Source organism: Ricinus communis, chromosome 4, assembly GCF_019578655.1.
Source record: "Ricinus communis isolate WT05 ecotype wild-type chromosome 4, ASM1957865v1, whole genome shotgun sequence".
Lineage (NCBI taxonomy): Eukaryota > Viridiplantae > Streptophyta > Magnoliopsida > Malpighiales > Euphorbiaceae > Ricinus > Ricinus communis.
In genome coordinates this window covers 22,229,920-22,254,497 of record NC_063259.1, presented here as the reverse complement: position 1 = coordinate 22,254,497, position 24,578 = coordinate 22,229,920, and the positions used below count along the sequence as shown (strand labels likewise).

At 33.2% G+C, this 24,578-nt stretch overlaps 1 protein-coding gene across 2 annotated transcripts; it reads right to left on the bottom strand.

The window, feature by feature from the left end:
• Positions 1-5,218: 5,218 nt before the first annotated feature.
• Positions 5,219-18,552, bottom strand: LOC8275114 (pentatricopeptide repeat-containing protein At4g18975, chloroplastic). Of its 2 annotated transcripts, XM_002526267.4 has the most exons (7): positions 18,393-18,552; positions 18,185-18,301; positions 17,054-17,173; positions 16,571-16,714; positions 15,016-15,228; positions 6,237-6,432; positions 5,219-5,733 (listed from the first exon to the last, which is right to left on the bottom strand). In XM_002526267.4, exons 1-7 carry the CDS (start codon positions 18,420-18,422, stop codon positions 5,651-5,653), a joined length of 903 nt encoding a protein of 300 aa, XP_002526313.1. In that variant the 5' UTR covers positions 18,423-18,552; the 3' UTR covers positions 5,219-5,650. The 2 variants fall into 2 exon arrangements, with proteins under 2 accessions (XP_002526313.1, XP_048229123.1); XM_048373166.1 differs by lacking the exons at positions 18,185-18,301; positions 18,393-18,552 and adding an exon at positions 17,398-17,538.
• Between the last annotated feature and the right edge of the window lie 6,026 nt (positions 18,553-24,578).

Here is a 24,578-nt window from a genome sequence, read left to right as displayed (position 1 = left end):
AATACCACCGGTTTAACCCGGCAGGATTGATATGCAAAACACCATCAATTGTTTTCCAAGGGAAATGAATCAACAAAGAAAAGTAACAACAATTCTATAAATCAAGTCATTTATCAGCTCAAAAAAATAGCATACTTAAGTGCATAAAGACACAGTGTCCTAACATCCTAACAATACAAAATACCTAGTGATAGCAATTTCAGATATATCTAAAAGTCAAATGAGAGAGTAGGATTATAAGGTTTACCCACAACCACCCCACACTTGAAGAACACACTGTCTTTAGTGTAAAGTGTTATGGATATCCCGCATGGGATGCTCAACTAAGAACAAAGGCAATACAATCCAAGTGCAAGACATGTATGAAAAATAAAGTAAATAAATGCAGAAAAATAAAAAGATCTAGGGGACTACCCTGATAATCCATCGAGGCTCATGTTGTGGAAATTCAGTGCCTCCTCGGTAGAATCTGAAAATATTAAAATAAAGAAATAATCCAACTGAAAATAATAATTAAATAAAATATGAAAACTTAAAACCAATAAAATGTTTCAAAAAAATAGAATTTGGGGTGCCTCCCAAAAGCGCTTCTTTTTTATGTGATGAGTCTTCTTAGCTGGATGGTGAAAAGCAAACAGGCGTGATCGACGACCATCCATCCTTCTTCCAAGCAAATGGCTTCAAGTATCCGCTTAGAAAGATAATCGTCAATTTCCTCTTCCCGACTGTCAAGCAAGCCGCCAGTATGATGTGCAAAACTCGCTCCTCGTATAATTGCACGTAGTCATGATGCTCTAGGGGCTCTTCCAATTTGAAAGCTGAAGTTTCACCAATTGGAAGGATCGACGGTTGGGCAATTTCTTTAGGAATGTCAATGGTTTTCTCCAGTCCTTGTCTTGGTTCACTTGCTAGAAGAAACTCGAGCTCCTCCAAGACTTCATCATTGGATAACTCATGCTCATCTTCCATCATCGAAGGGACTTGTGGAAAATCCACCAAAAATTCCTGTAACTGCAACTCAGCATCATCAACTGTACATCCTGTTGATAGTCTTTTAGAGGAATCATGTTTGCCTCTTCCTATTCTAGTTCCATCTCCATGTTCAAGAAATCGTCCTGCACAGAAGCATAATCGTCAAACATAGTAGATAAACCAGAAAAATTCTCACCTAAATGCAAAGTGATGGCGCTCAAATGTTCCTCGGATTCAGTAGTGTTTGATGGAGTTCCCCATTGTTCTGCCGCTAGTAACTTGAAAATCAAGCCTACTTGATGCTTTATGTTCTCAATTGAGGCTTGTTGACTTTTAAGTACCCTCTCTGTTTGTTGGAATCTATCATTAAGACTTGCAATGAACCTCATCATCAGCTTCTCTGACACTAACTCTTCATCTTGAGTTGAAGGTGCAAGATTAGACTGCTGATGTAGTTGCTGAAATCCTGATAGTTCTTGGCCATCTAAGCTCTATCCAAAGGGTAAATAAATGCTCCATTCTTGATTGTAAGTGCTTTCATATGTGTTATTTAGCCAACTTCCCGTATAATTCATCTGTTCAAAGTTATAAGAACAATGAGCAACATCACTATACAATGGACAATCATTACTCAAATGTAGACCACAATAAATTTCACAAAAATCTTGAGATGAAAGGATGGGAGTGGAGAGTTGATCGGTAGCCCTGCAAAACGATTCCACTCGAGCTGCTAAGGCTGCACGGGTGTCCCAATTTTTAGCACTCTCTTGGTTCCTGATCCCATTCTCCAATGCATCATACAAAGAGTTTGAATTTAGCATTGAACCTCCTTATTATTCACTACCTGAATCATAAACTTAAACTAAATAAATATGTACAAATAAAATAAATAAATAAATAAATAAATAAAAACCATAAAATAATAATAAAAAATGGCTAAATTAACAAATAGCAAATTTCACTCTAGTTTTCAAACATTCCTCGGCAACGGCGCCAAAAACTTGATAGGCTAATTATAGTAGCTACAATTTAAGGTAGTGAACCTATCGATGCAGTCTAGCACTCATGGCGAGTATCAAGGTCGTATTCCTCGGGAAAGTGAAAGCCCAGAGTTACTTCTTTGTTCTTTGTTATATTAACCTAAAATGAATGATGAATAATTTCTAAACTAACTAATAGCTACAAGCTAAGTTCTAAGGGAGATGCAGGAATGAATGGATAATTGAAATAACCAAGACAAGAAAGCAAACCCAAAGGGAACCTAAACTAGTTGGCAATCAAACAAAAGATAAAGGATTGATGAGTCTAATTATGCTACCCGTGGATAAATTCTTAACTGAATTCAGTTTCTCTTTCGAGATAACTGAATTTCTAAACCTAATAACCTAAAGTTGGAACCTCTTCCTAACGATTGATTCTTAAATTAGCATTAAACCTTAATTAACCTCTATTAAGCTTTGTTAATTCTTAATCCGGCTAGTTAATTATCCTTATCTCTAAGTGATTATTAACCAGTTCTTGCTATTCAAAATTCCAATTGTCAAATGGACTTCTCAATCACATAAAGCAATCTAAACACCACAATTCATAATGTCTCATGAATAATGCATTATCTTATTAATACTGAAAGCAAGAAGAATACAAAACTAACTCAAACAATCCAACAATATAATATTAAGCCAACATAGTAAAGAAATCTCAATGGATTTAAACAATCTAGGAAATCAATTACAATGGAAGAATAATGAAAATGAAACATGTACACCCTTTTCTCTCGAATTTGATGAACAGCTCCAAATCTGGATATGTACTATGATTAATCTCCCAAATTGCCTCTTGAATTGCTCCACTACTGTTTTGCATTTGGAACATTGCGATTCCGGGATTCTTCCTCTCTGCAACTCTCTCCCGAACTCAGCACTATACAAAAACCGAACCAGCCGCTAGGGCTCTCTCTCACTCCTTGCTTCGCTGACCCTAAAAAAAATAGTTTTCCTTATATAATTGTCTCAGCACGGCCATGGTCAAGGCCGTGCTGGTTAGCACGGCCGAAGTCCAGGCCATGTTGAACATTCGGATCTTAACAATTAGGGTTTCTTCATGGCCGTGCCCCCGCCAGTGCTGAGCCACCACGGGCCGTGCTGGAGGCCGTGGTGGCTATGGAAACCGTGCCCAAAATGCCATATTTTAAAGACCAAAAGCTCATAGTTGGTCACGGCCAGAGTCCAGGTTGTGGTGATCGGCATGGCCTTAACCTATGCCGTGCTCAATGTATGCACTGCGAGCTCTTATCCGATCTTGATGAATTTTCGTCCGTTTTTGCATGTATTAATCTATAATTGCTCAAATATTGATGATGGTCCTATAAATTCTCCTGAAATGCAAAAGAACACAAAACACGAGTGATCTTGGAATAAAAGCACAATAGTTGCTAAGAAAATACGCAATAATATGCAAGCAAATATGTGTAAAACTATGCATATCACAGCAACAGTGGCGACAACAGTTGCAACAGTAGTTTCAAAGGCAACCATAACTGGACCAACAACGTTAAGAGGACTAGCTGCTGCAATCGGAGCAGCAGGTGGGGCTTGATTTGCAGCTATCCCAGGCAAAAGTTATTGGATTTCCTCCCGAATCATACTCCTTAAATCATCAATGACAGCATTCTTGAGGATTTCGAGATCTTGTTGGTTAGCTCTTTCATTAGCCATTTTAGATGTAGCTTCAGTCTCACTTATGGAAGCTTGATGTCTCAGCTTTTCAATGAGCTCTAATACAATCCGGATTCTCTGTGAGATTGGTATTCTTTTCAACCTTCTACTATCTTACCTCTTCCAACCTAAAGGAGTACATATATGGCTAAAAATCAAAAGGTTAGTATGATGCATGATGCACGTGTTGTGAACAAGGATAGAAAAAAGAAAAAGTTATCAAAAATATTTATATACAAATAATTGTTCCAACCTAATTACTCCTATACTCGGTTCATGGTGAGTCTTTCTCTCCTAAGATTTTGGGCATGGGTTTCCTACTAATAGGGGATAGTAGACTTCACGCGTATGCCATAAACTCTCAAAGCGGATTTAAAATAAATAAGGTAATGTTTTTCAGTATAATATGGAGCCTGCATATTTTAGGCCTGAGGCCTAATTCCACATATTCTTAGGCCAAGACTTTCCAATATATGGCTAAAGTACTTATAATGAGAAACATCTCAAATACCAAGCAATAGGATTCCTAAGAAAGATTACTACGGTCATTACCGTGAGCTGAGTCTTGGTAATAATAAAAGGCACCCACAAGTAAAAAGTGTTCTTCCTTGACTTGTCTCTCCACTTAAGGGTCCATGCGACTGAGGTAATTCACTCATTACTTGTAAGTGATGGTTGGCCAGTGTTACAATTCCAAGGTTCGAGTGAAATCAAAAAACCACTAACCGACACCATCGAGGTTATAGGGATCAAAGTGCATAATATATAATAATGGTGTAATGATGCAAGAATCACTCATAAATAATAAAATTAAAAATAAAAATACACTGGAATCAGCTTCTTTTAATCTTTGTGTTCTTATTGCTCAAATATTTTGTATTTGTTTTTGTTTGTTTTATTTATAATTTAAAATTACCAATTCAACTCTCCTTCTTTATTCCAAAGACAACACATTGGACAAATAATATTTTTAGTACTTCATTGCATATCATGCATTTGCAATTTGATTGAGCATTGGGAATAAATAATTAATTATATATTTAATGCAATGGTTGATTGAGAATACTCGTGACTTTGTCACTTCATGAGCTTCAATAATCATCTATTTGATCATGTGATTATATGTCAAATGCATATCATCACTTTTTATGCATGTTTATCCAAAACTTTCAATTTAACTGCAAGTTTGATACCAAAATCACGGTCATGAAACCTAATGAATTTCTACTCCAAATTTTTCATCTTTTGTGAGGGCAATACCATTATTGTGAGCACGATCTGCGTTCATGACCGATGATTTAACTACATAAACATAGCAGACTTCAATTCTAAGATTTTTTTTTTTTTTAAATTATTTGACTTTTGGACCTTTAGAGGCCATACAAACTCCCTAGATCAATCAATATTCACTTTAAGCTATTTCTCTAAACTCTCTTATATTCTCTAATATCTTTCTCAAGCACTTTGAAGCTTTTCTCTCTGCCAGATGAGAGTCGAGGGGAACAGAAAAATATGCGAAAAAGCTACCCAGATTCAAAAGAATTTCTATCGTTTATGCTGCAAACAATTAGACAAACAATTTCAAACGTATTTTATACAAAGAAAATTAACCATTTAATTCTCAATCCTTGATTATAGATGTGCGGGACTTGCTGCTTAGTATTTTGTAATAACTGCATATTTGCACCATGTGCCAAGATATCAAACAGCACTATACCAGCCTCCTGCTGGATGTTCCATCTGAAAAATTAGTCTTCCACCAATAAAAGCATAGTGTGACACTACCACTAAAATACTTTCAATCTATATATCTTTGCCGGCTACATCCGTCTCCCATTGCATTAAGCAGTAGTGACCAGACCATGCTAGAACTGCTCGGAATTTTAAAAGCCTTGAAAATGGTAGAAGCGAGCTGCAAAGATGCTCTTCCATGAAATATTACCCTTCTGTATGTTGCAAGTAGACTAAAGGGAATTTACATCTGATGATGAACTTTGACTGCTAGCCATCAGCATTGGCATCTGAATTTTATGCATTTTTCGTTCCCCTGTATAAGCATAAAAAGAATATGGTCAAAAGAGCCCATCTCTTCCCTTAAGTATAGAACACAGATGTGTACTAATATCCGCTTGAACATGAGCAGTAATATAGATAAGATGAACTCTTAACAACAAAAACTATTGTATGCACCAAGTTCAGAATAAGTCTCAGACCTTGCTGCAGATGTAAATTGACTCGTAAGTATAACATCGGGCAAGGTTTTTGCTTCTGCCTTAACTTAAAGACTAGATGGCTGCTTGAAACTAGAAAATGCAGTTAACTCCATTTTGTACTGACCACAATATTTTTGGACAGCTATTGTTAGCTTTTCCAATATGCACAACTTTAAGATTCATTCAAAGCCTTTCGTCACCTTAGTTCTTCTTAAAATATTGTTGCAGGGCATTTTACTTTTTATCTAATACTTGGGAGGATTTAGACAGTTTGAAATTTTCGTTTTATAGCAATAGGAGAGTTAATAAAACAAAATCATGCTTGAATAGGGTTTACCTGACTTTTTCTTGGCTAAGGTGCTTCTAGATTTCTTGGGACGTCCTTTCTCTGTCTCCTTGAAAAGATCTTTGTACTTTTGGAGTACACGTTCTTTCTCTTCAAGCATACCTAACATCTCATATGCATCTGCCACTTTCTGCAAGATTGATTTGTCAGGAGGTTTACGATCAAAAGCTTCCAGGCCCTTGAAAAGCTACAAAATAAAAATGATGATATAAGTTAGTCCATTGGAATCGTCAAAAAATCATTTCATGGTTGGGAAAGAGAAAAAAGCAAACAGTCCATCTTCAGCTGACAATATTGGCTGAGCAAATAGTATTCAAATCATACACAATGACAATTTGTGAAAAGTCCAAGCATGTAAACTGCAAATTAACAGGCCAATAATACCTGAACCAGAACAAACTACAGCTAGAGGTCATTGAAAATTTCCTCCACATGTAACAGCATAAATATAAATGGAACACATGGGGGATGCATGTATACGCATCTCCCCCTGCAAGAAATCAACACAGCTAATAATCCTTAGTATTGAAATTATGAAATTTGATAAATATAAATTTAGTTTAATATCATAAGTAAATAAAGTCAACAAAGGCTTATTTACTCAAAACAAGGAAGCCAAAACCTTCACTGTGCAAGAACCAGAGGTCTGCTCATATTTGAACAGCATTATCATATCAAACAAGGATGTTCTCAACAAATTATATAAAATGGATTACATCCAAGATTATTTTCAATAACCTATTGCCCTACCCAGAAACTACTTCAAATCTCAATGGATCAGAATTGAGTGCGTCATCGATGGGCAGGGGATACCTTTCGTACAGCCTACATTCGTGCAAAAAGTCTATGTTTTATGGGAGAAGTACATGTTAAAACTTATCTTATAAAGAAAGAATAATTAATATATATATATATATGTATGTAAGTTATCCAGGAAATTTGATTAGTCAATACATGTTAATTATATTCCATTCCAACCACACTTCTTGTAAATTTTTCAAGGGTTGGAAAGATTATATTTTAGACATATTTGACATTATGAAAGCTGGATAATTTAATTTAATGGTGCATACTGTTTGCCAATACACGCAGTGATAAATTGAAAAGAGGAATATGATTAAGTACCTAACTTTTTCACTTAAGCCAGCCATGGGGCAGTGAACTTTGTCGGTTCCAAATAATGTCAGAATGATGGATGGTTATTAAATCCCCAATTCTAGGATTGCAGACATTGATACACTAGGAAGAAATGGGTACTTCGGTCAAACACGAGCTTTCCTCTTTAGTAAGAGTTATTTTCACTTTTTTTACTAAAATGCTAATGTTGTGGTGCCTACTTATTTGAGAATTTAGTATTAATTAATAACCACCTAAACTAAGACTCCTTATCCTGATAAGGGAAGCTATTGAATCTCTGCAAATACCAAATTAAGACTTATTTTTCTATTTTAGATTTTCTTTCTCTTTGATTGTTAATATTTTTGCTAGTAGAATATGTTTTTTGTAGAAATTATAAGTTGAGAAAATAGTTATTCTCAATTTTTTAGTTGAGCCACTGAAAATCAATAGGAGATCATATCTAGTGTTTAGGATAATAATACTTTCCCTCAATAACAAAGTCCATAAGAGGTTTGAGAAATGTTTTGTTCTACTTGAACTAAGACAAAATTATATAAAGGAAGGGTTCTCTTTTGATGTTTGTTATAATTATTTCATTTTAATTAGGAGTTACAGCTATACATAATAGGAGAATAATTATGGATTAACTTAGGAATTAGTATTTGATTTGAATTCCTATATTAGAGATATAACTTGTATAAATAGATGTAACAATCGTTGATGAATAGACAAAAATTACTTCTCACATTGGCCTGTACCTTTGAAATTTCTGCAAATTACATACAGTAGGGTGTTAGGGTTTTTCAGGTCTCCCTCTTTTAGATATTTATTTCTCTCACCGCCCAGACTAAGGGAAGCGTCAGCCGCCGATCGGCTTTCGTCTAGAGTTTCGTTGCCAGAAGCCTAGCGCATGACCCACACGCGCCGCTAGTAGAATCTGCTCTCCTGCCACGCGCCGGGGTATGAGAGCGCGTCTGTCACTGTAATCAGGTCCTTTTTGCGTCCATCTGCTTGCCTCGACTTTTACGATACATTCCTCTAACTATTTGGATCAACATCTATTCAGTGTGTAATCTAGTTTTGAACAGATTTAATTTCTCAAAACAAATTGCGGCTGTGTTGTGGTTTTTTATTCTGTTATTAGGTTGATTTTCTAATATGAAGAAGAAAAAGTCAGTTGTTATGTCTGATTCGTTCCTGTGATGTCTAAAATTATAGAACATAAAGTTAATAGATCTGATTATTTAGATTGGAGTAAATCTTTTGGGCTTTATTTGCAGAGTATTTCTATGGATAATCATTTAACTAATGACTCATCTAATGACGATTCAAAAGCCTCATGGTTGCGAGATGATGATCGTTTATTTTTGCAAATACGTAATTCTATTGACAGTGAGGTGGTTGAGCTAATTAATCATTGTGCATTTATGAAAGAATTGATAAATTATTTGAAGTTTGTGTATTCTGGCAAGGAAAATATCAAATGCACTTATGAGGTATATCAAGCCTTTATCGTACAGAAAAAATGTGATAGAACTCTTACTAACTACTTTATGGATTTTAAAAAGACTCATGAGGAATTTAATATGTTACTTCCATTTAGTAGTGATGTGAGAATTCAGCAAGCTCAGAGAGAAAAAATGACAATTATGAGCTTCTTGGCTGGTTTTCCTTCCAAGTTTGAGGATGCCAAATCTCAAATCCTGTCTAGCACTGAGATATCTTCGTTGGAAAAAGCTTTTAGTAGGGTACTTCACATAGAAAATTTAGCACATGTTCAATCTAATAGTTGCTCTTATCAGCTCCACCTCTGAATCTGGGAGACAACCATATAAGAAAGGGAGAGACTCAGGTAATCTTGGTATTCGAGAACAGGATTTAAGAAGTGTTGTCGGTTACTATTGTCATAAGCTAAGACATGTTAAGAAGGATTGTAAAAGGTTGCAGCGCAAGAATCAATCAAACTAATCAGCACATACATCATCTATTGATGATGTTCCTGAGTATTCTAGTATCTACAGATGAGTATGGCAAAGTCTTCACAATACTAGGAATCTCTAAAGTCTTCATCTACTTCTATTACTGCTATTGTTGATTCAGGTAAAATGAATACATGTCTTGTTTCCTCATCTTCCAAATGGGTTATTGATTTTGGTGCCACAGATCACATGACAGGTAACTCTAGTCTATTTTATTTCTTTAAATCACATACTCATAGCACTACAATTACTTTAGCAAATGGGTCCACATCTCGTGTTCTAGGGTCTGACACAATTATTCTAACACTTCCAATTCCTTTGCAATCTGTTCTAAATTTACCTGATTTGTCTTTTAATGTAGTCTCTGTCAGTAAACTTACTCGTTCTCTTAACTGTTGTATCTCATTCTTTTCTAATTTCTATCTATTCCAGGATCTTATGGCGAAGAAGATAGTGAAGGACATGAATTGGGAGGTCTTTACATTCTTGAGACACAAGTACCAAAGTCTATAGCGTGTTCTGGAGTCGTGACCCCATTTGAAGCACATTGTCGATTGGGTCATCCCTCATTACATATATTAAAGATACTTTGCTCTCAGTTTTCTAGTCTGTTTTCATTAGATTGTGAGTCTTGCCAATTTGCTAAACACCATTGTCAGGATTTTAGTCCTAGAGTCGATAAACGAGATAGTGCTCCTTTTGAGTTAGTCCATTCGGATGCTTGGGGACCTTGTCCAGTTGTGTCTAAAACTAGGTTTAAGTATTTTGTTACCTTTCTTAATGATTATTCTCGAATGACATGGTTATATTTGATGAAAAATCTTTTAGAATTGTTATCTCTTTATTGCTTTTTATGTTGAGATAAAAAAACAATTTAATGTGTTTGTTCAAATTTTGCAAAGTGATAATGCTAAAGAATACTTATCAGAATGCTTCCAGAATTATATGATTCAACATGACATTATTCATCAAACTTCTTGTGTAGATACACCGTCTCAGAATGGGATTGCTGAAAGAAAAATTAGACTTCTTGAGACTACTAGAGCTCTGTTGTTTCAAATACGGGTCCCTAAACGTTTTTGGGCTGATGCAGTTTTTACAACCTGTTTTTTGATTAATCGTATTGTCCTCATCTGTTCTTCCGGGTAAGACTCCTTTTCATGTTCTCTTTCCTAACAAGTCATTATTTCCTATTAAACCTAGGATATTTGGTTGTACTTGTTTTGTTCGGGCTGTTCCACCTCAAGTTACAAAACTTGATCCCAAATCTCTCAAATATATCTTTCTTGGGTACTCTCGTGTACAAAAAGGCTATAGATGTTATTGTCATAATCTTAATAAATATCTTTTGTCAACTGATGTTACATTTCTAGAACAAACACCATTTGCCTCATCTTCAGGTTCTGTCCACCAAGGGGAGGATGATGATTTACTAATTTATATTTTTACTGATCTTCCTCCCTCTGCTCCAGTTAAGCCTCCTATAACACAAGTTTATTCTCGTCATCAGCCTCTTGATCCTGCTCTGGATCCTATTCCTGCTCCAGCTCCATGTCCTACGTCATCAAATCCGACTCCCAGTTCTTGTGATGATCTTCCTATTGCTCTTCGTAAAGATAAACATCAATGCACTTATCCTGTATTCTATTTTGTGTCATATAATCATTTGTCACCATCCTCTTGTTCTCTTATTGCTTCTCTTGATTCTATTTCTATTCCTAAAATTGTTCATGAAACTCTATCTCACCCTAGATGGCGTAATACTATGATTGAAAAGATTAATACTTCAGATTAAAATGGTACTTGAACCCTGGTAAATTTGCCAGCAGGTGAAAGGCTATTGGATGTAAATGAGTATTTGCAGTTAAAGTTAATCCTGATGGGACTGTTGCTAGGTTAAAGGCTTGACTTGTTGCTAAAGGATATGCTCAAACATATAGAGTTGATTATTCTAACACTTTTTCTCTTGTTGCTAAACTTTCTTTTGTCAGGTTATTCATTTCTCTAGCAGCCACATATAATTGGCCTCTTCATCAGTTAGACATTAAAATGCATTTTTTCATGGTGACCTTTAGGAGGCTGTTTATATGGAGCAACCACCTGACTTTGTTGCTTAGGGGGAGTATGGAAAAGTTGGTTGTCTTCAAAAATCCTTGTATTGATTGAAACAAAGTCCAAGGCCTGGTTTGGAAAGTTTAGTCAAGCTATAGAGAAGTATGGCATGAAGAAAATCAAGTCAAATCATTATGTTTTCTATAAGCAGTATCCAGCTAGTATCATCTTACTGGATGTTTATGTTGATGACATTGTCATTACTGGAAGTGATACCAGTAGGATTTCATCACTCAAATCTTTTCTTCATGGTCAATTTCATACAAAGGATTTAGGGGCACTAAAGTATTTTTTAGGTGTTGAAGTAACGAGTAAGAAAGGGATTTTCTTATCTCAAAGTAAGTATGTACTTGACTTATTATTCGAGACAGGGAAATTGAGGGCTAAGCCATGTAGGACCCCAGTTTTAGACATAACTAGACAAGAACCCCAAACATCCGAATGAACTAACTCAAAAGGAGCACTAGCTCGTTTATGGTGTTTAGCAAATTGGCAAGACTAACAATCTAATGAAGACAAACTAGAAAACTGAAGGGCAAAATTTTTTTAATATATGTAATGAAGGATGACTCATCCAACAATGTGCTTCAAATGGGATCACTACTCCAAAACAAGCAAGACTTTGGTATTTGTGTATCAATAATGTAAAAGCCTCCAGAGTCGTGTCCTTTACAAATAATCTTCTATCATAAAATCTTGAAATAGACAGAAATCATAAAAGAATGAGACAACAGTTAAAAGAATGAGTGAGATTACTGACAAAGACTAGATTAAAAGACAAATCAGGTAAATTTAGAACAAACTACAAAGGCATTGAGGGTGTTAAAATAATCGTGTCAGACCCTAGAACACAAGATGTAGACCTATCTGCTAAAGTAACTGTAATACTAGGAGTATGTGATTTAAAGGAAGAAAATAAACCAAAGTTACCTGTCATGTGATCTGTGGCACCAGAATCAATGACCCATTAGGAAGATAAGAAAATAAGACATGTATTCATTTTGCCTGAATCAGCGATAGCAGTAATAGAAATAGATAAAGATTTTAAATATTTCTAGTATTGTAAAAACTTAGCATACTCATCTGCAGATACTAGAATACTCAGGAGCATCATCAGAAGATGATGCATGTGCTAACTGTTTTGACTGATTCTTGCGCTGCAACCTTTTACAATCCTTCTTCACATGTCTTGGCTTATGACAATAGTAACAGACAACACTTTTTGAATCTTGTTCTCGAGTACCAAGATTACCGGAGTCTCCCTTTTTCTTATATGGTTGTCTTCCAGATTTAGAGGTGCCGCTGACAATAACACTATTAGATTGAACATGTGCTAAATTTTTTATGCAAAATACCCTACTGAAAGCTTCTTCTAACAAAGATATCTCAGGGCTATATAGGATTTGAGATATGGCACCCTCTGACTCGAAAGGAAAACCAGCCAAGAAACTCATAACCGACATCTTTTTTCTCTGAGCTTGTTGAGCTTTCACATCAGTACTAAATGGAAGTAACATATTGAGTTCCTCATAAGTCTTCTTAAAATCCATGAAGTAGTCATTGAGAGTCCCGTCCCCTTTTTTCTGCATGATAAGAGGCTTGACATACCTCATAAGTGCATTTTTAGTATTTCCCTTGCCAGAGTATACAAACTCCAAATAATTTATCAATTCTTTCATAAACTCACAATGATTAATTAGCCCAACCACCTCACTATCAATAAAATTACATATTTGCAAAAACAAACGAGCATCATCCTCAACCATGAGACTTTTGAATCATCATTAGGTGGGTTATTAGTTAAGTGATTATCCATAAATACTCTGCAAATAAAGCCGGACAGTTTTACTCCAATCCAAATAATTAGATCTATTAAGTTTATGTTCTGTGATTTTAGACATTATAGGAACAAAATCAATCACAACAACTGACTTTTTCTCCTTCATATTAGAAAATCAACCTAATAACAGAATGAAAAACCACAACACAGTTGCAATTCTTTAAGGAATCAAACCTGTCCCAAAGTAGATCCTAAACCGAATAGATGTTGATCCAAACAGGTAGAGGAATGTGTTGTGGAAGTCGAGGTAAGCAAATGGACGCAAAAAGGACCAGATTACAGTGACGAACTCGCTCTCATGCGCCGGCGCGTGGCACCATAGCAGCTTCCTTCTGGTGGTGCGTGTGAGTCGCACAGGGCTTTTGATGATGAAACTCCATATGAAAGTCAATCGGCGGCTAGTGCTTCCGTTGGTCTGGATGGTGAGAGAAACAAATGTCCAGAAGAAGGAGACCCGAAAGAACCTTAACACCCTACTATTTGTAATTTGCAGAAATTTCAGAGGTACAGGCATTAAGGCTCTGATACCATGTAAACTATACTCTGAAATTCAATGTGAGAAGTAATTCTTTATATATTCATCAATGATTGTTACATCTATATATATAAGTTATATCTCTAATATAGAAATTCAAATCATAATACTAATTCCTAACTAGATCCCTAATTATTCTCCTATTATGTATAATTGTACACTCCTAATTAATATGAAATAGTTGTAACAAAAGATAATGTCAAATTTCGATCCCAATATGCATTTTTGTGGTATAAGCTTGTTTGGTCATTAAGAGATTAGAATTTTGAAAGATGCATAAAGAAACTAAGGGGACAAATAGAGGGTAAAATGGTTGCACATGAAAAGGAGATAATATAGAAGTACTACTGATAAGGTTACATCTTCCAATTAGTAAACTTTTTTCAATTTATTTTTCAAACAATTGGCTAAAACAAGCAACTAATTCTCCAAATCATTCTAATATTGCAAAAGTTTGAGCATTTGTATTCTCTTGGGGGTCATCAAGCCTTCTTTAGGCCACATTTGGCAAGCTTTGGGATTAAGAATGCTATCCAATTCTTGAAATAGTATATGTTTCTTTGACTGTTAAACAAGGAACCTAAAATTTTCATGGTACTTTTATATATGAGTTTGTCAAACTTCAATGAAAAGGGCACCCATTTGAATGTATAATTCTACAAATATCTTTTGACTGTATCTAATTATATTAAGTATAATTTTGAAATAGGTTTCCTTAAATCTAGACATTCCTTTCCATTTCCATTTCTAATACATTTTCCAATGCATGCCAAACCTAGTCTTAATGTTTATCAATTGTATACAAGATTATCTATTTAGATTTTTTCAAAAGGGAAAATTGAATAGATTATTGCATCCGAATAATAATTCACGCACAGTTTTAATGCACCTAAATCCCATAACTGAGCCATTTTTGCCCAGGCCCCCCCAAAACCAAGAAATGTCAAAAACCTAGACCATACTCAATCTGACACACACGACTCTAGGAAATGTAGCTTCTACCATTTGTTGATGAATTCTATATGCCAATTTGAACAGATTTAGAGTTTAATAAAGGAAAAGAAGAAAAGGTGTGATCTAAAATGACAAATTATGATACATAAAAATCAATAGAATACTCAGCGCGATTAAATAAATTATGTAATAAGCAACTGCATCTCCTCTTAAAGTATGTGATGAACATACCTTTACAAGGCTCTCTAGCATGTTGTTTCTATAGTAAACAGATATCATACGATGGCATAACTGCCATGGCACTGAGTGAAGATCAAGTCCGATTTTCTTCAACCAAAACATGTGAGCCTCATTTGCTCTATGGTCCATATCTAAAGCTCGTATTAACTGTCCATATGTTCCCATTGTATTTCCTTGCCCCTTGCTAAGCATCCATTTGATTACCTAGAAAATTTTAATAGACAACTAAAACATATTACAAAAGCACAACAGCACATTCATAAGAAATTGTAAAAAAAATGGATCACAAACATCATCTCAAATTTGCAGGCTGGAAAGTCATGTATGACCCAGCAAGCATTATTATCATAATTACTAAATATTGTGTTTGCATTGTTATGTTGCAATTACTAAACACATCATTATGAATTTTGCATTGTTATAACTAAACACATCATAATTCATATTGTGGCATTATTAACAACAATTTGACAAGATTTCATCTTATAACTAAATCTGACATTTTTTAATAGTTTCAGGTCATTACTGAAAGAGAGAAAAAAAAGAAAGAACCCAAATAAAGACTCAATTAAAGAAAATTTATAAAAGTGACCATATGGCTTTATAATAATTGGAACAAAAACAATTTTCTTTTGAAACCAAAGGAATATGTTTGTGCAGGAACAAGCATCCTTGGCAGTTAGTATATTTGATATTCGTAGACTGTTTAGTCCTGTATCATTAATTACTTCCTATTAAACATTGGCTAGGATTTTCAAGCATAATCTAGGGGTTTTCTTTATAGAAAGACTAAATCATTGACGAAACAAAACCTCTTGGGGCATATATTTCAAATTGAAAACCATTAGTTATAGCTATGGTAAGATCTTAAGGAGCATAAGGTAATTAAGCCTGATAGGTCTGTGTAATGTTTGGTTTGAGACTTGGATGGTCTGTTTGCCCAAGAATTGCTTTCACCTATTTTCTCTTTCTGCATCAGGTTACACTTTTTTCTCGAAGAAATTGATGCTACATTAACACATGCAAGATTCAAACCATGTAAGCTAATTATCTCTTCTTCCTATCAGAATTAAGGAAACCAATTAGTCTTTAATTTCTGAAATGATTTCCTAAAATTTTTTTAAATAGACAAAACTAATTTTAAATGCTATTCTTCTAATTGCCTCATGATTGTTAGAATATTTCTTATTCAACCAACTTGGAGATGTACAATAATTACAATGGAAGTTCACACAAATGCTAAAATAAATGATAATTTTTTAATTGCTTGTTGGTCTATAATAGACAGAATTTGATGGTAGAAAATATGCTAAACTTCCGGTATAATTGTAAACTTTCTGTAGTTTTACAAAGTATAGGATGGAGAGGAATACAAGAATTCTTGAAACCAAATTTTTGTTTCTAAATCTGTTGTGGAGTTGTCTTTCATAATAGAGATTTTTCTTTTCTCTTAACAAAAATTTTGTTCTTATCAAAAGAAGAAAAAGGTTTTCATGCATAATGCAACTCTCATGCACAGGACAGAAACATAGACAGAAAGCCACACCTGGACAACTTTGTGCCACTGCTGCTCCTTTTCAAGTAAAATCAAGACCCTTTTAAGCGATGCAATAGGAAAATTGTGCTCCCATGCGACCCAGGCATCAAGGGCACCATAGACAGCTTCTTTACTATCCTTGAGATCAAGAAGCTGTACAGATTAAGTTTTCATCAGCTTTCCTAAACATCCTTATTGCAGCATATGGAGAAATGCGGCTAAGATCTAAGATAAACATTTAAGTTACCATAGTAAGTTTAAATTGAAAAATGTTCGCAAAAAAGAAGTTTATACCTTAGTACATGAACATGCTTGGGGTATATAAATTTTTTTTATAAAGTTAGTGCAAGCACACAAGCCGACTTGTGCATCTATTAGATGGTTATGAGAAAAGTATATTTAAAAAAAACAATTAGTTACAAAGTGAGAATTGAGATCCCAGGGGCAACATCAAAAGCCGTTAACAGATTGTGAAATTTAATACAAGCATACCGTTTTCAAAAGAAAGTCAATCTTCTCCTTCCTCGAAACATTCTTCCCGATCTGGTTTTTCTGCACTCCTCCAGCACTCTGGTTTGAATTGTGACATGTAGTTTTGTAATCATCTTGATCCTATAAAGCTAAAGTTTTTCAGCTAAATCCAGAACAGGGTGTCATCCTTGTAAATAATTATCTTGACAGACAAATGACAAATTAATATCAGTTAGAAAGAGAGGGACCAATCTTAACAATATAACTTATGGGGATTAATTAGACAACTACAAAACTAGCAGCCCATTACACATTTAATACTTGGTGAAAATATTTAGAGAAAGGAAAAAGATGAAGAAATTAACTCCTTTTCCTGCTGAATTCCTTCTAATCATACTATTCAGCTGCTCCAAAATCAAAAGAAGTGCCTAATCTGGCTGCTTGACTGTTCATTTACTGGATAAATGTCTTCTTTAGCGTATTCTTCTCACTCCATTTTCCTTGCATAGGAATTAACATCAGGCCAGCTGAAGCCATATTCAGTCATTCAGGAGAAGTAATCCATCAAGTTTGGCACAGGAATAATTGGAGCTGATACAGCAGCTTCAAATTATTCTTTAAAAATGCTGAATATCTCTATATAGCTTAGTGCGCAAGGGCACAACAAGAAGGTTAGTTCTTAATCTTTATGACTCAGGCTTTTCTTTAAATAAAAAAAGAAAAAGGATACTTTTAAAACCTTGCATCCTGGGCATTGACATTATCTATTTGTTGAACTGAACAAACTACCAAAATATAAGATTCAGGACAGGTTCAAATAGCATTCGGTAACCAACAAAATATTATTATTTTGTATCAAATTTAAGGGGAAAGCACAATAAAGTACTACGGTTACATGCATTTTCTCCGCCAGAAAAGACCAGCCAAATGCACCAACTCTGTGTGCTGATGTGACGCGGTTAACCTAAATGTCTCTGATGGTGGTAGTACACTTGGTTGTGCTAACTTTAATGAAGTTGCACATAAAAAAAAAAAAAAAGGCCCTGCTGAGAAAACCAGTGAAACCACAAGTAGCACTTCTCCCTAAATTTCATAACAGAGAAATGAATAAATCTACAAAATGAATGAAATGGTGAAGTTGTTAAAGAGTACCTCAGGTCTTGGAGATGGAGTGTTTCTATTAGAAATTTGAGCTTGAACCATTGTACTACTGTATCTTCCATTAGAACACTGTAATCTAGCAACTCCTACTTGACTTAAACGGCCAGTCTGTAAAATCATTTAGTTCAAAGAAAAAGAAAAGAAACAAATTTAAAATACTCGATAATGAAGAAAATAAAGAGCAGAGAGATAGACTCACAAGAGAAGAAAACGCTGGTGATCTCCACATGGCGCCGAACCAATTTCAAACGAACGCCAATTTTGGCGTTGGTTTTATTGTTAACGACCAGTGAGTGAGCGAGAAGAAAGGAGAAGGAGGAGGAAGTATAGAAGGCGGCTGATTCAGTTCCCACTAGACCTGTACCCGCCCGGTCCGCTTAGGCCCGCACTCTTTGGGCCCGGGATTGGATAACAATTTTTATATACAAACCTGGTCTGGCCCGAACTTATAAAAAGCTCGTACACCTTGGGCCGGACTTGAAATTTATATAAAAATTCAAGTCCGACCCGATGTCTAGTTTAGTTAGAAAAGAAAAAATATCATACCTAGCACTCGAACCTATGACCTTCAACTTATAATTAAATGTTATATATCACTTAGCTATCTATTATTTTTGTTTATAATTTTATTGTTATTAATAATATATTAAACAAAACAAAACTCTAAATTTAAATGTAACTGCAATTTGGGACAGGTTTAATAATTGGTTAAGCTTTTAAAAATTTCGGGCAAAGATATTAAAAATTCTCGGACCGAAGAACAGTCTAGTGCCCACCAAAAACAACCAAAAAAAGAAAAGCAAAAGAAGCCAATTACTAATTTTTTTTTTACACTTTTGGTCCCTATTATTTTAAAACACAGCTCTACTTTTCAGCTTATAATATAGTTTCCACTTTGGGGGTAATTAGTGTATCTCCTTTTATACTTTATATATTTTTATATATTACATTTAAAATTAGATTTTTTTTTAACTTTCACTAAAAACACATGTCTTCAGGATTTGTATTAAACAATCGTTAATTAGGTTTTACTTTATACTATTTGCCTCCTGATTTTTAGTATAATATATAAATTACCTCCTATATTCTATTAATTGTACTAAAATTTTCTTACATTTTTAAAAGGTAATGCAATTAAAGAACTAAATTAATAAAAATAAATATTTTAAATTTCTCAAAAATTTTATTAAAATTATAATTTAATTGTAACAAAATTAATAATAAAAATAACATCTGTTTTATTTTAATAATTTAAAGTTAAATTATATGAATTTTGGTATTTTGATAAATATAAATATTTTTAAAATATTTAAATTTTACTAAGATTTAATTATGCTAGAAATTAGAATAATTAAAAAAAATTAGTTAATTGTTTTTATACAAATACTAAAATTAATTTTTGTACATAAATTAAATAAGGAGTTATAGTATAATGAATAAATTATAAGGGATAATTTGTATACTACACCAAATATCAGGGAGCAAATAGTATAAAACCAAATTTAATTAATGATTGTTTAAAAATATTTTGATGAAAGAGTTTTTTAAGTAAAAAACTACAAAATATAAGGATAAAAAAATAATATTTAATATTATGAGATAACTAATATAATATAAATATATACAAAAAAAATAAATAATAATTATCCCTTCCACTATGCTTTTTATATAATATAATAAATTCTATATCTATATATTAAGAGATAAATTAGTCATTTATTGATAAAAATTATTTCATAATTTAATTTATGTATGTTTTTAAAATCTTGTGAAACCTATATTCATTTGAAAGGAAAAAGAAATAAATGAAAAGGTAGAGAAAAGGAGAAAAGAAAAGAGAGAGAGAAAGATGAATAATGGATAAAAGGAAAGGGAAGAAAGAAAGAAAAACTATATATATATATATATATATATATATATATATATATATATATATATATATATATATATATATATATATATATATATATATATATATATATATATATATATATATATATATATAAATCAAAATTAACAAGAAAGTCTGTAAAAATAATAAATGATTATGTTTTAATAATAAGAGGCTTAAGCATTTATAAAATACAGATTATCCTATTTATATATTATAAGTTAAACATTATTAATCTATCAAAATTTAAAAAGTAAAAAATTTCGTTTGGTATTAAAATTTTGGTTTATATTTTTTGTTGGTATTAAATTTGAATTGTTTTGGTACCAAATTTAATTTTTATCACAAGTAACGATATTTATTTCAAATTTATTTAACTTTTTATGACGTAGAGGGTGAAGCTCCACGTTAGCATTCCACTCATTGTTCACATCATGCTTGGATAAATTGCCCCGTTAGTAACAAAGTTTTGCCATTTATATTTAAATGGTGTCAATTTTTTAATATGTTTCTTTTTAGTAACACACATATTATTTCTCTTTCAGTTGATGATATCTATTGGAATTCCGATAATTTTTTACTGATGTGTTAATTAGTGTCATTTAGTAAACTTTTGGCTGCCACATCATTAAATAACTATCAAAATTCCAATGGGCACTGATGTCACCAAGAGTGTGAGGTAACAATAGTATGATTCGTTTTAAATAAGGGCTTAAGGAATAGTGTTTGAGGGTTGTATTAACATTAGTCTTCTATGTATATACAACACATTCTAAGAGTTTGGCATATGCATGTGTATATGGGCTTTGATTTGATTTGTTTTTGGAACAACTATGAATATGATTTAGAAGACGAATAATGAACCTTAAGATTTCTGAAAATTTAAGGTTTAATCTTTATGAATACTATATATGCGCATAACATACAAATTAAGTGTTGATTTGATAAGCTATGCGGATAATATGGGTTGCTTATGGAATTCGGCATGTGTGTGTATTCTTGGTCTAATGGCAAGTCTTTTGACGAAAAACATCATATCTAGATCATGCATAAGATGAGTTCTTAAAGCAATATTGAAGGTTGATTTAAGTCTTGATTATGTTTCTTGTATAGTTACCTTATTTCTTGATGTTTGCCATGTGAATCTTGATTATCTTGAATTGTTTGATATCAAATTTGATTTTCTTGATGATGGATCTTTGTGAACTCAATTAATTTTGGAATTAATGTGCTTAATTAGCCTTGTTAGATCTTTAAATCTTGTTAAATAAGGAGTGTCCTTATTTGTAGAGATTTCTAGATAAAAATAAGAGTTACCTTATCCTAGTTGGCATATGACTCCCCGTCATAAGACATATCCTAGTTGTCTTAGGATTATAATTATTTATTCTAATATGATTAGGAGATTCATTAAAAGGTTAGTTGTCTAGATTAAGATAAGAGTTTGACTCTTGTCCTAAATTTTAGACATGACCGAAAATTACAAGAATTAAAAGAAATTTTTATTTTTTAGATTTAAGTTAATTAATTAAAATTCTCATTAATCCTAATTAACCTAGGACTTATGTCTTAGTATCCTAGTATGACTAGGTTGTTTTTCTTAATTAAGACAGAAGTTTGACTTTATGTCTTAATGCTCGATTTTCTATCCTAAAAGGATATAAAATTAAAATTTAGGATATTCTATAGGAATTAGTTATTAATTAAATATGATTTAGTTAATTCCAGTTCTCTACAACTTACTATAATTAAGTTTAAATCTTGGTTTCCTAGTATGACTAGGATTAGTAACGTTTGTTTAGTTAAAAGTTGACTTTATGTCCTAATTTTTATTTTGGCCAAAAATTACACTCTAAAATAAGGAAATTCTTTTTGGATATGATTTAATTATTTTAATTCTCCATACCCCATTTAGTCCTAATTGCATACAATGATCAAATAACTTGAATTATGTTATCTTGATTCGTTTATATGCTTTATATAATTTGATTATATTTGGCATAATAGATGGTTATGGACTATAAAGACCAATGTGATCGTGTTAAATAGTTAAATGTTTTGATTTGATAATTTTGAAATAAGTAATGTGTTCCTTGTCTTTCTCTAATTTCTTTGGATTGTAAAATTATTTTTCATCTAACTCCCCTTGAATGGAAATCAAGATTTCTTTAAATCTTATTAACAAATATACCACTTTTACGGGGTTGTTTTCTCATATTATATAATTAACCCATTTAAGGGGTTGTTTTCTCATACTCACAAATATACTAAAATTACGGGATTATTTTCTCTGATTTGATATTTGTATGTTTATGCCAAAGCATAAGACTTTAATCACCGCTTAATAATAAATCCCTCCTTCAATATTAAGTCACGTGTTAAGAACATGATTAAGTTGTTTTCTATAATTAAAATAGGAACAAGGGCCTTGTTAATAGGTTAATTTATTGAGTCACTCAAGGTTGTCGATTACATGGGCATGTCCTTTATTTTAATTAACAAGTCTTACTTAACTATCTTATATAAATCGGATGAGTCACCCATGTTTATATAAAGATAGAGGTATGAATTAAGTGAAAAAATCAAGAAGACGTCATCCATTACCTCATTTTGCTGTAGATGCACCGGAAGAGATAGTGCAAGAGTATAAAAAACTTTAAGGAGATGTGATATGCTTAATATAACATATGTTTACATGATTTTAAGTTATTTTTAGAGCAAATTATGTGTTTTTGTATTAGAATCACCCTATTTTAGTTTTCTTTATATCTAGGGTGTTTTTCTAGGTACATCATCAAAGTTAGAGAGAAATTGGACCAAAATCGGAAAGAAACGGTCGAATTGGGAGCATTAGACTATTCAACACGCCTTGCCAACATGCCCGTGTTGAGGAGCATGGTCAGAGTTAGAGGGCATGCTGAAATGCCTCACCTGTGGTGAGAAGAAGTGATTTGCAACACGGTTTCCGAGAGTGACACGGTCTACGAGCATGCCCATGCTGAGCAGCACGACCCAAATCCAAGACGTGCTGAAGAAGGCCAAAATGTATACTTTTATATCAACACAGCATGGATCCATTCGTGCTGGTCAGCACGGCCCAAATCCAAGCCGTGTTGGATCCTGAAACCTAATTTAAAAGAAAAGAAAAAAAAAGAGATAGAGAGAGAACTTTGGGGTATTCAAGACAAACCTTGAGAGCAACCTTCCATACGATCTAGAAGAGAAAAATGGAGACAAATTCCATTTTAACATCATCTAGATAGTTGCTCTTGAGGATTGGATTGAAGATTCAAAGGAAAGAAGAAAGAGATCTTGAGCTGTAGAGATTAAATTCAAAGTTATTCAAGAAGGGGGATAGCATTTCACCGTTTGAGAAAAAGGTGTTCATGTTCTTTTTTATTCTTCTTTACTTTATATTCGATTATTGTAGTAGTTTAATCATGAACATATGTGACTAATTCTATTAAACCCATTTGGGGGGATGATCTTTAGCCATGCTAGGCTGGTTTTGTACTTAATTGATTGAATTGTTGATTTAAGATTGTAGTTTTCATTCAAGTATAATAAGATCTATTGTTTCTTCTCCATTGTTGAACCAATTTGAGAATTCCTTTGTAATTGAGAAATTCAATCGAGTTTGGACAACCGCTTATGTGATTAAGTAATTTGCATCTTAGAGATAAATGTAATAACTTACTGGAATAAGAACTGGACATTCTTATTAGTGGTAATTTAAAGATTAATGCTATTCTAAAATCAATTGTTAGGAAAAGATTCCAACTTTGGATTTTTAGGATTAGAAATTGGTTAACTTGAGAGAGAGGCCAATTCATTTAAGAAATTATCCACATATCGCAATTCTTAATCAATCAATTCATAATTTATTATTTTAAGCCAGCTAGCTAAAAGGAGCCCCAATTAGGTTAACTCATCTCATTATCTTTGCCATACTTTCATTTTCTTTGTTAAAATTTAGTTTTCATTTGCATTCTCATACATTTTTAGTTAACGATTTTCACCTACTTTTTGATCGGTTAAATAATAGGAATAGTGTAGTAGCAGTAGCTTCTCAGTTCCCGTGGGATACAATATTGATACTTGCCATAGCTAAATTACATTCGATAAGTGCACTTGCCTGTAGATTGTTAGTCGTGTTTAGCAAGCCATCAAGTTTTTAGCACCGTTGTCGGGGACTTTATTTTGAGAAATATTATGAACTATGTGTTCTTGTTAATTTAGCCATTTACTCTTTGTTCTTTATTTGTTTTTATTCAATTTTATTCTTTTATTCATTTGTGTTGTTGGTTATTTATTGTTTCAGGTAGTGTATGACCAGGAGGTCCAATCCTGATCTAGTAGACCCTCTACTAGAACTAGAGTGATCCCTCAGACAGTTAAGGAAGCGGTTGAACGTAGAAGAGGAAGAGATTCAGGTTGAGAAAGCCGTACACGAGAGTGAAGCGGAAAATATTACAGTAAAGATGGCAGACGCCA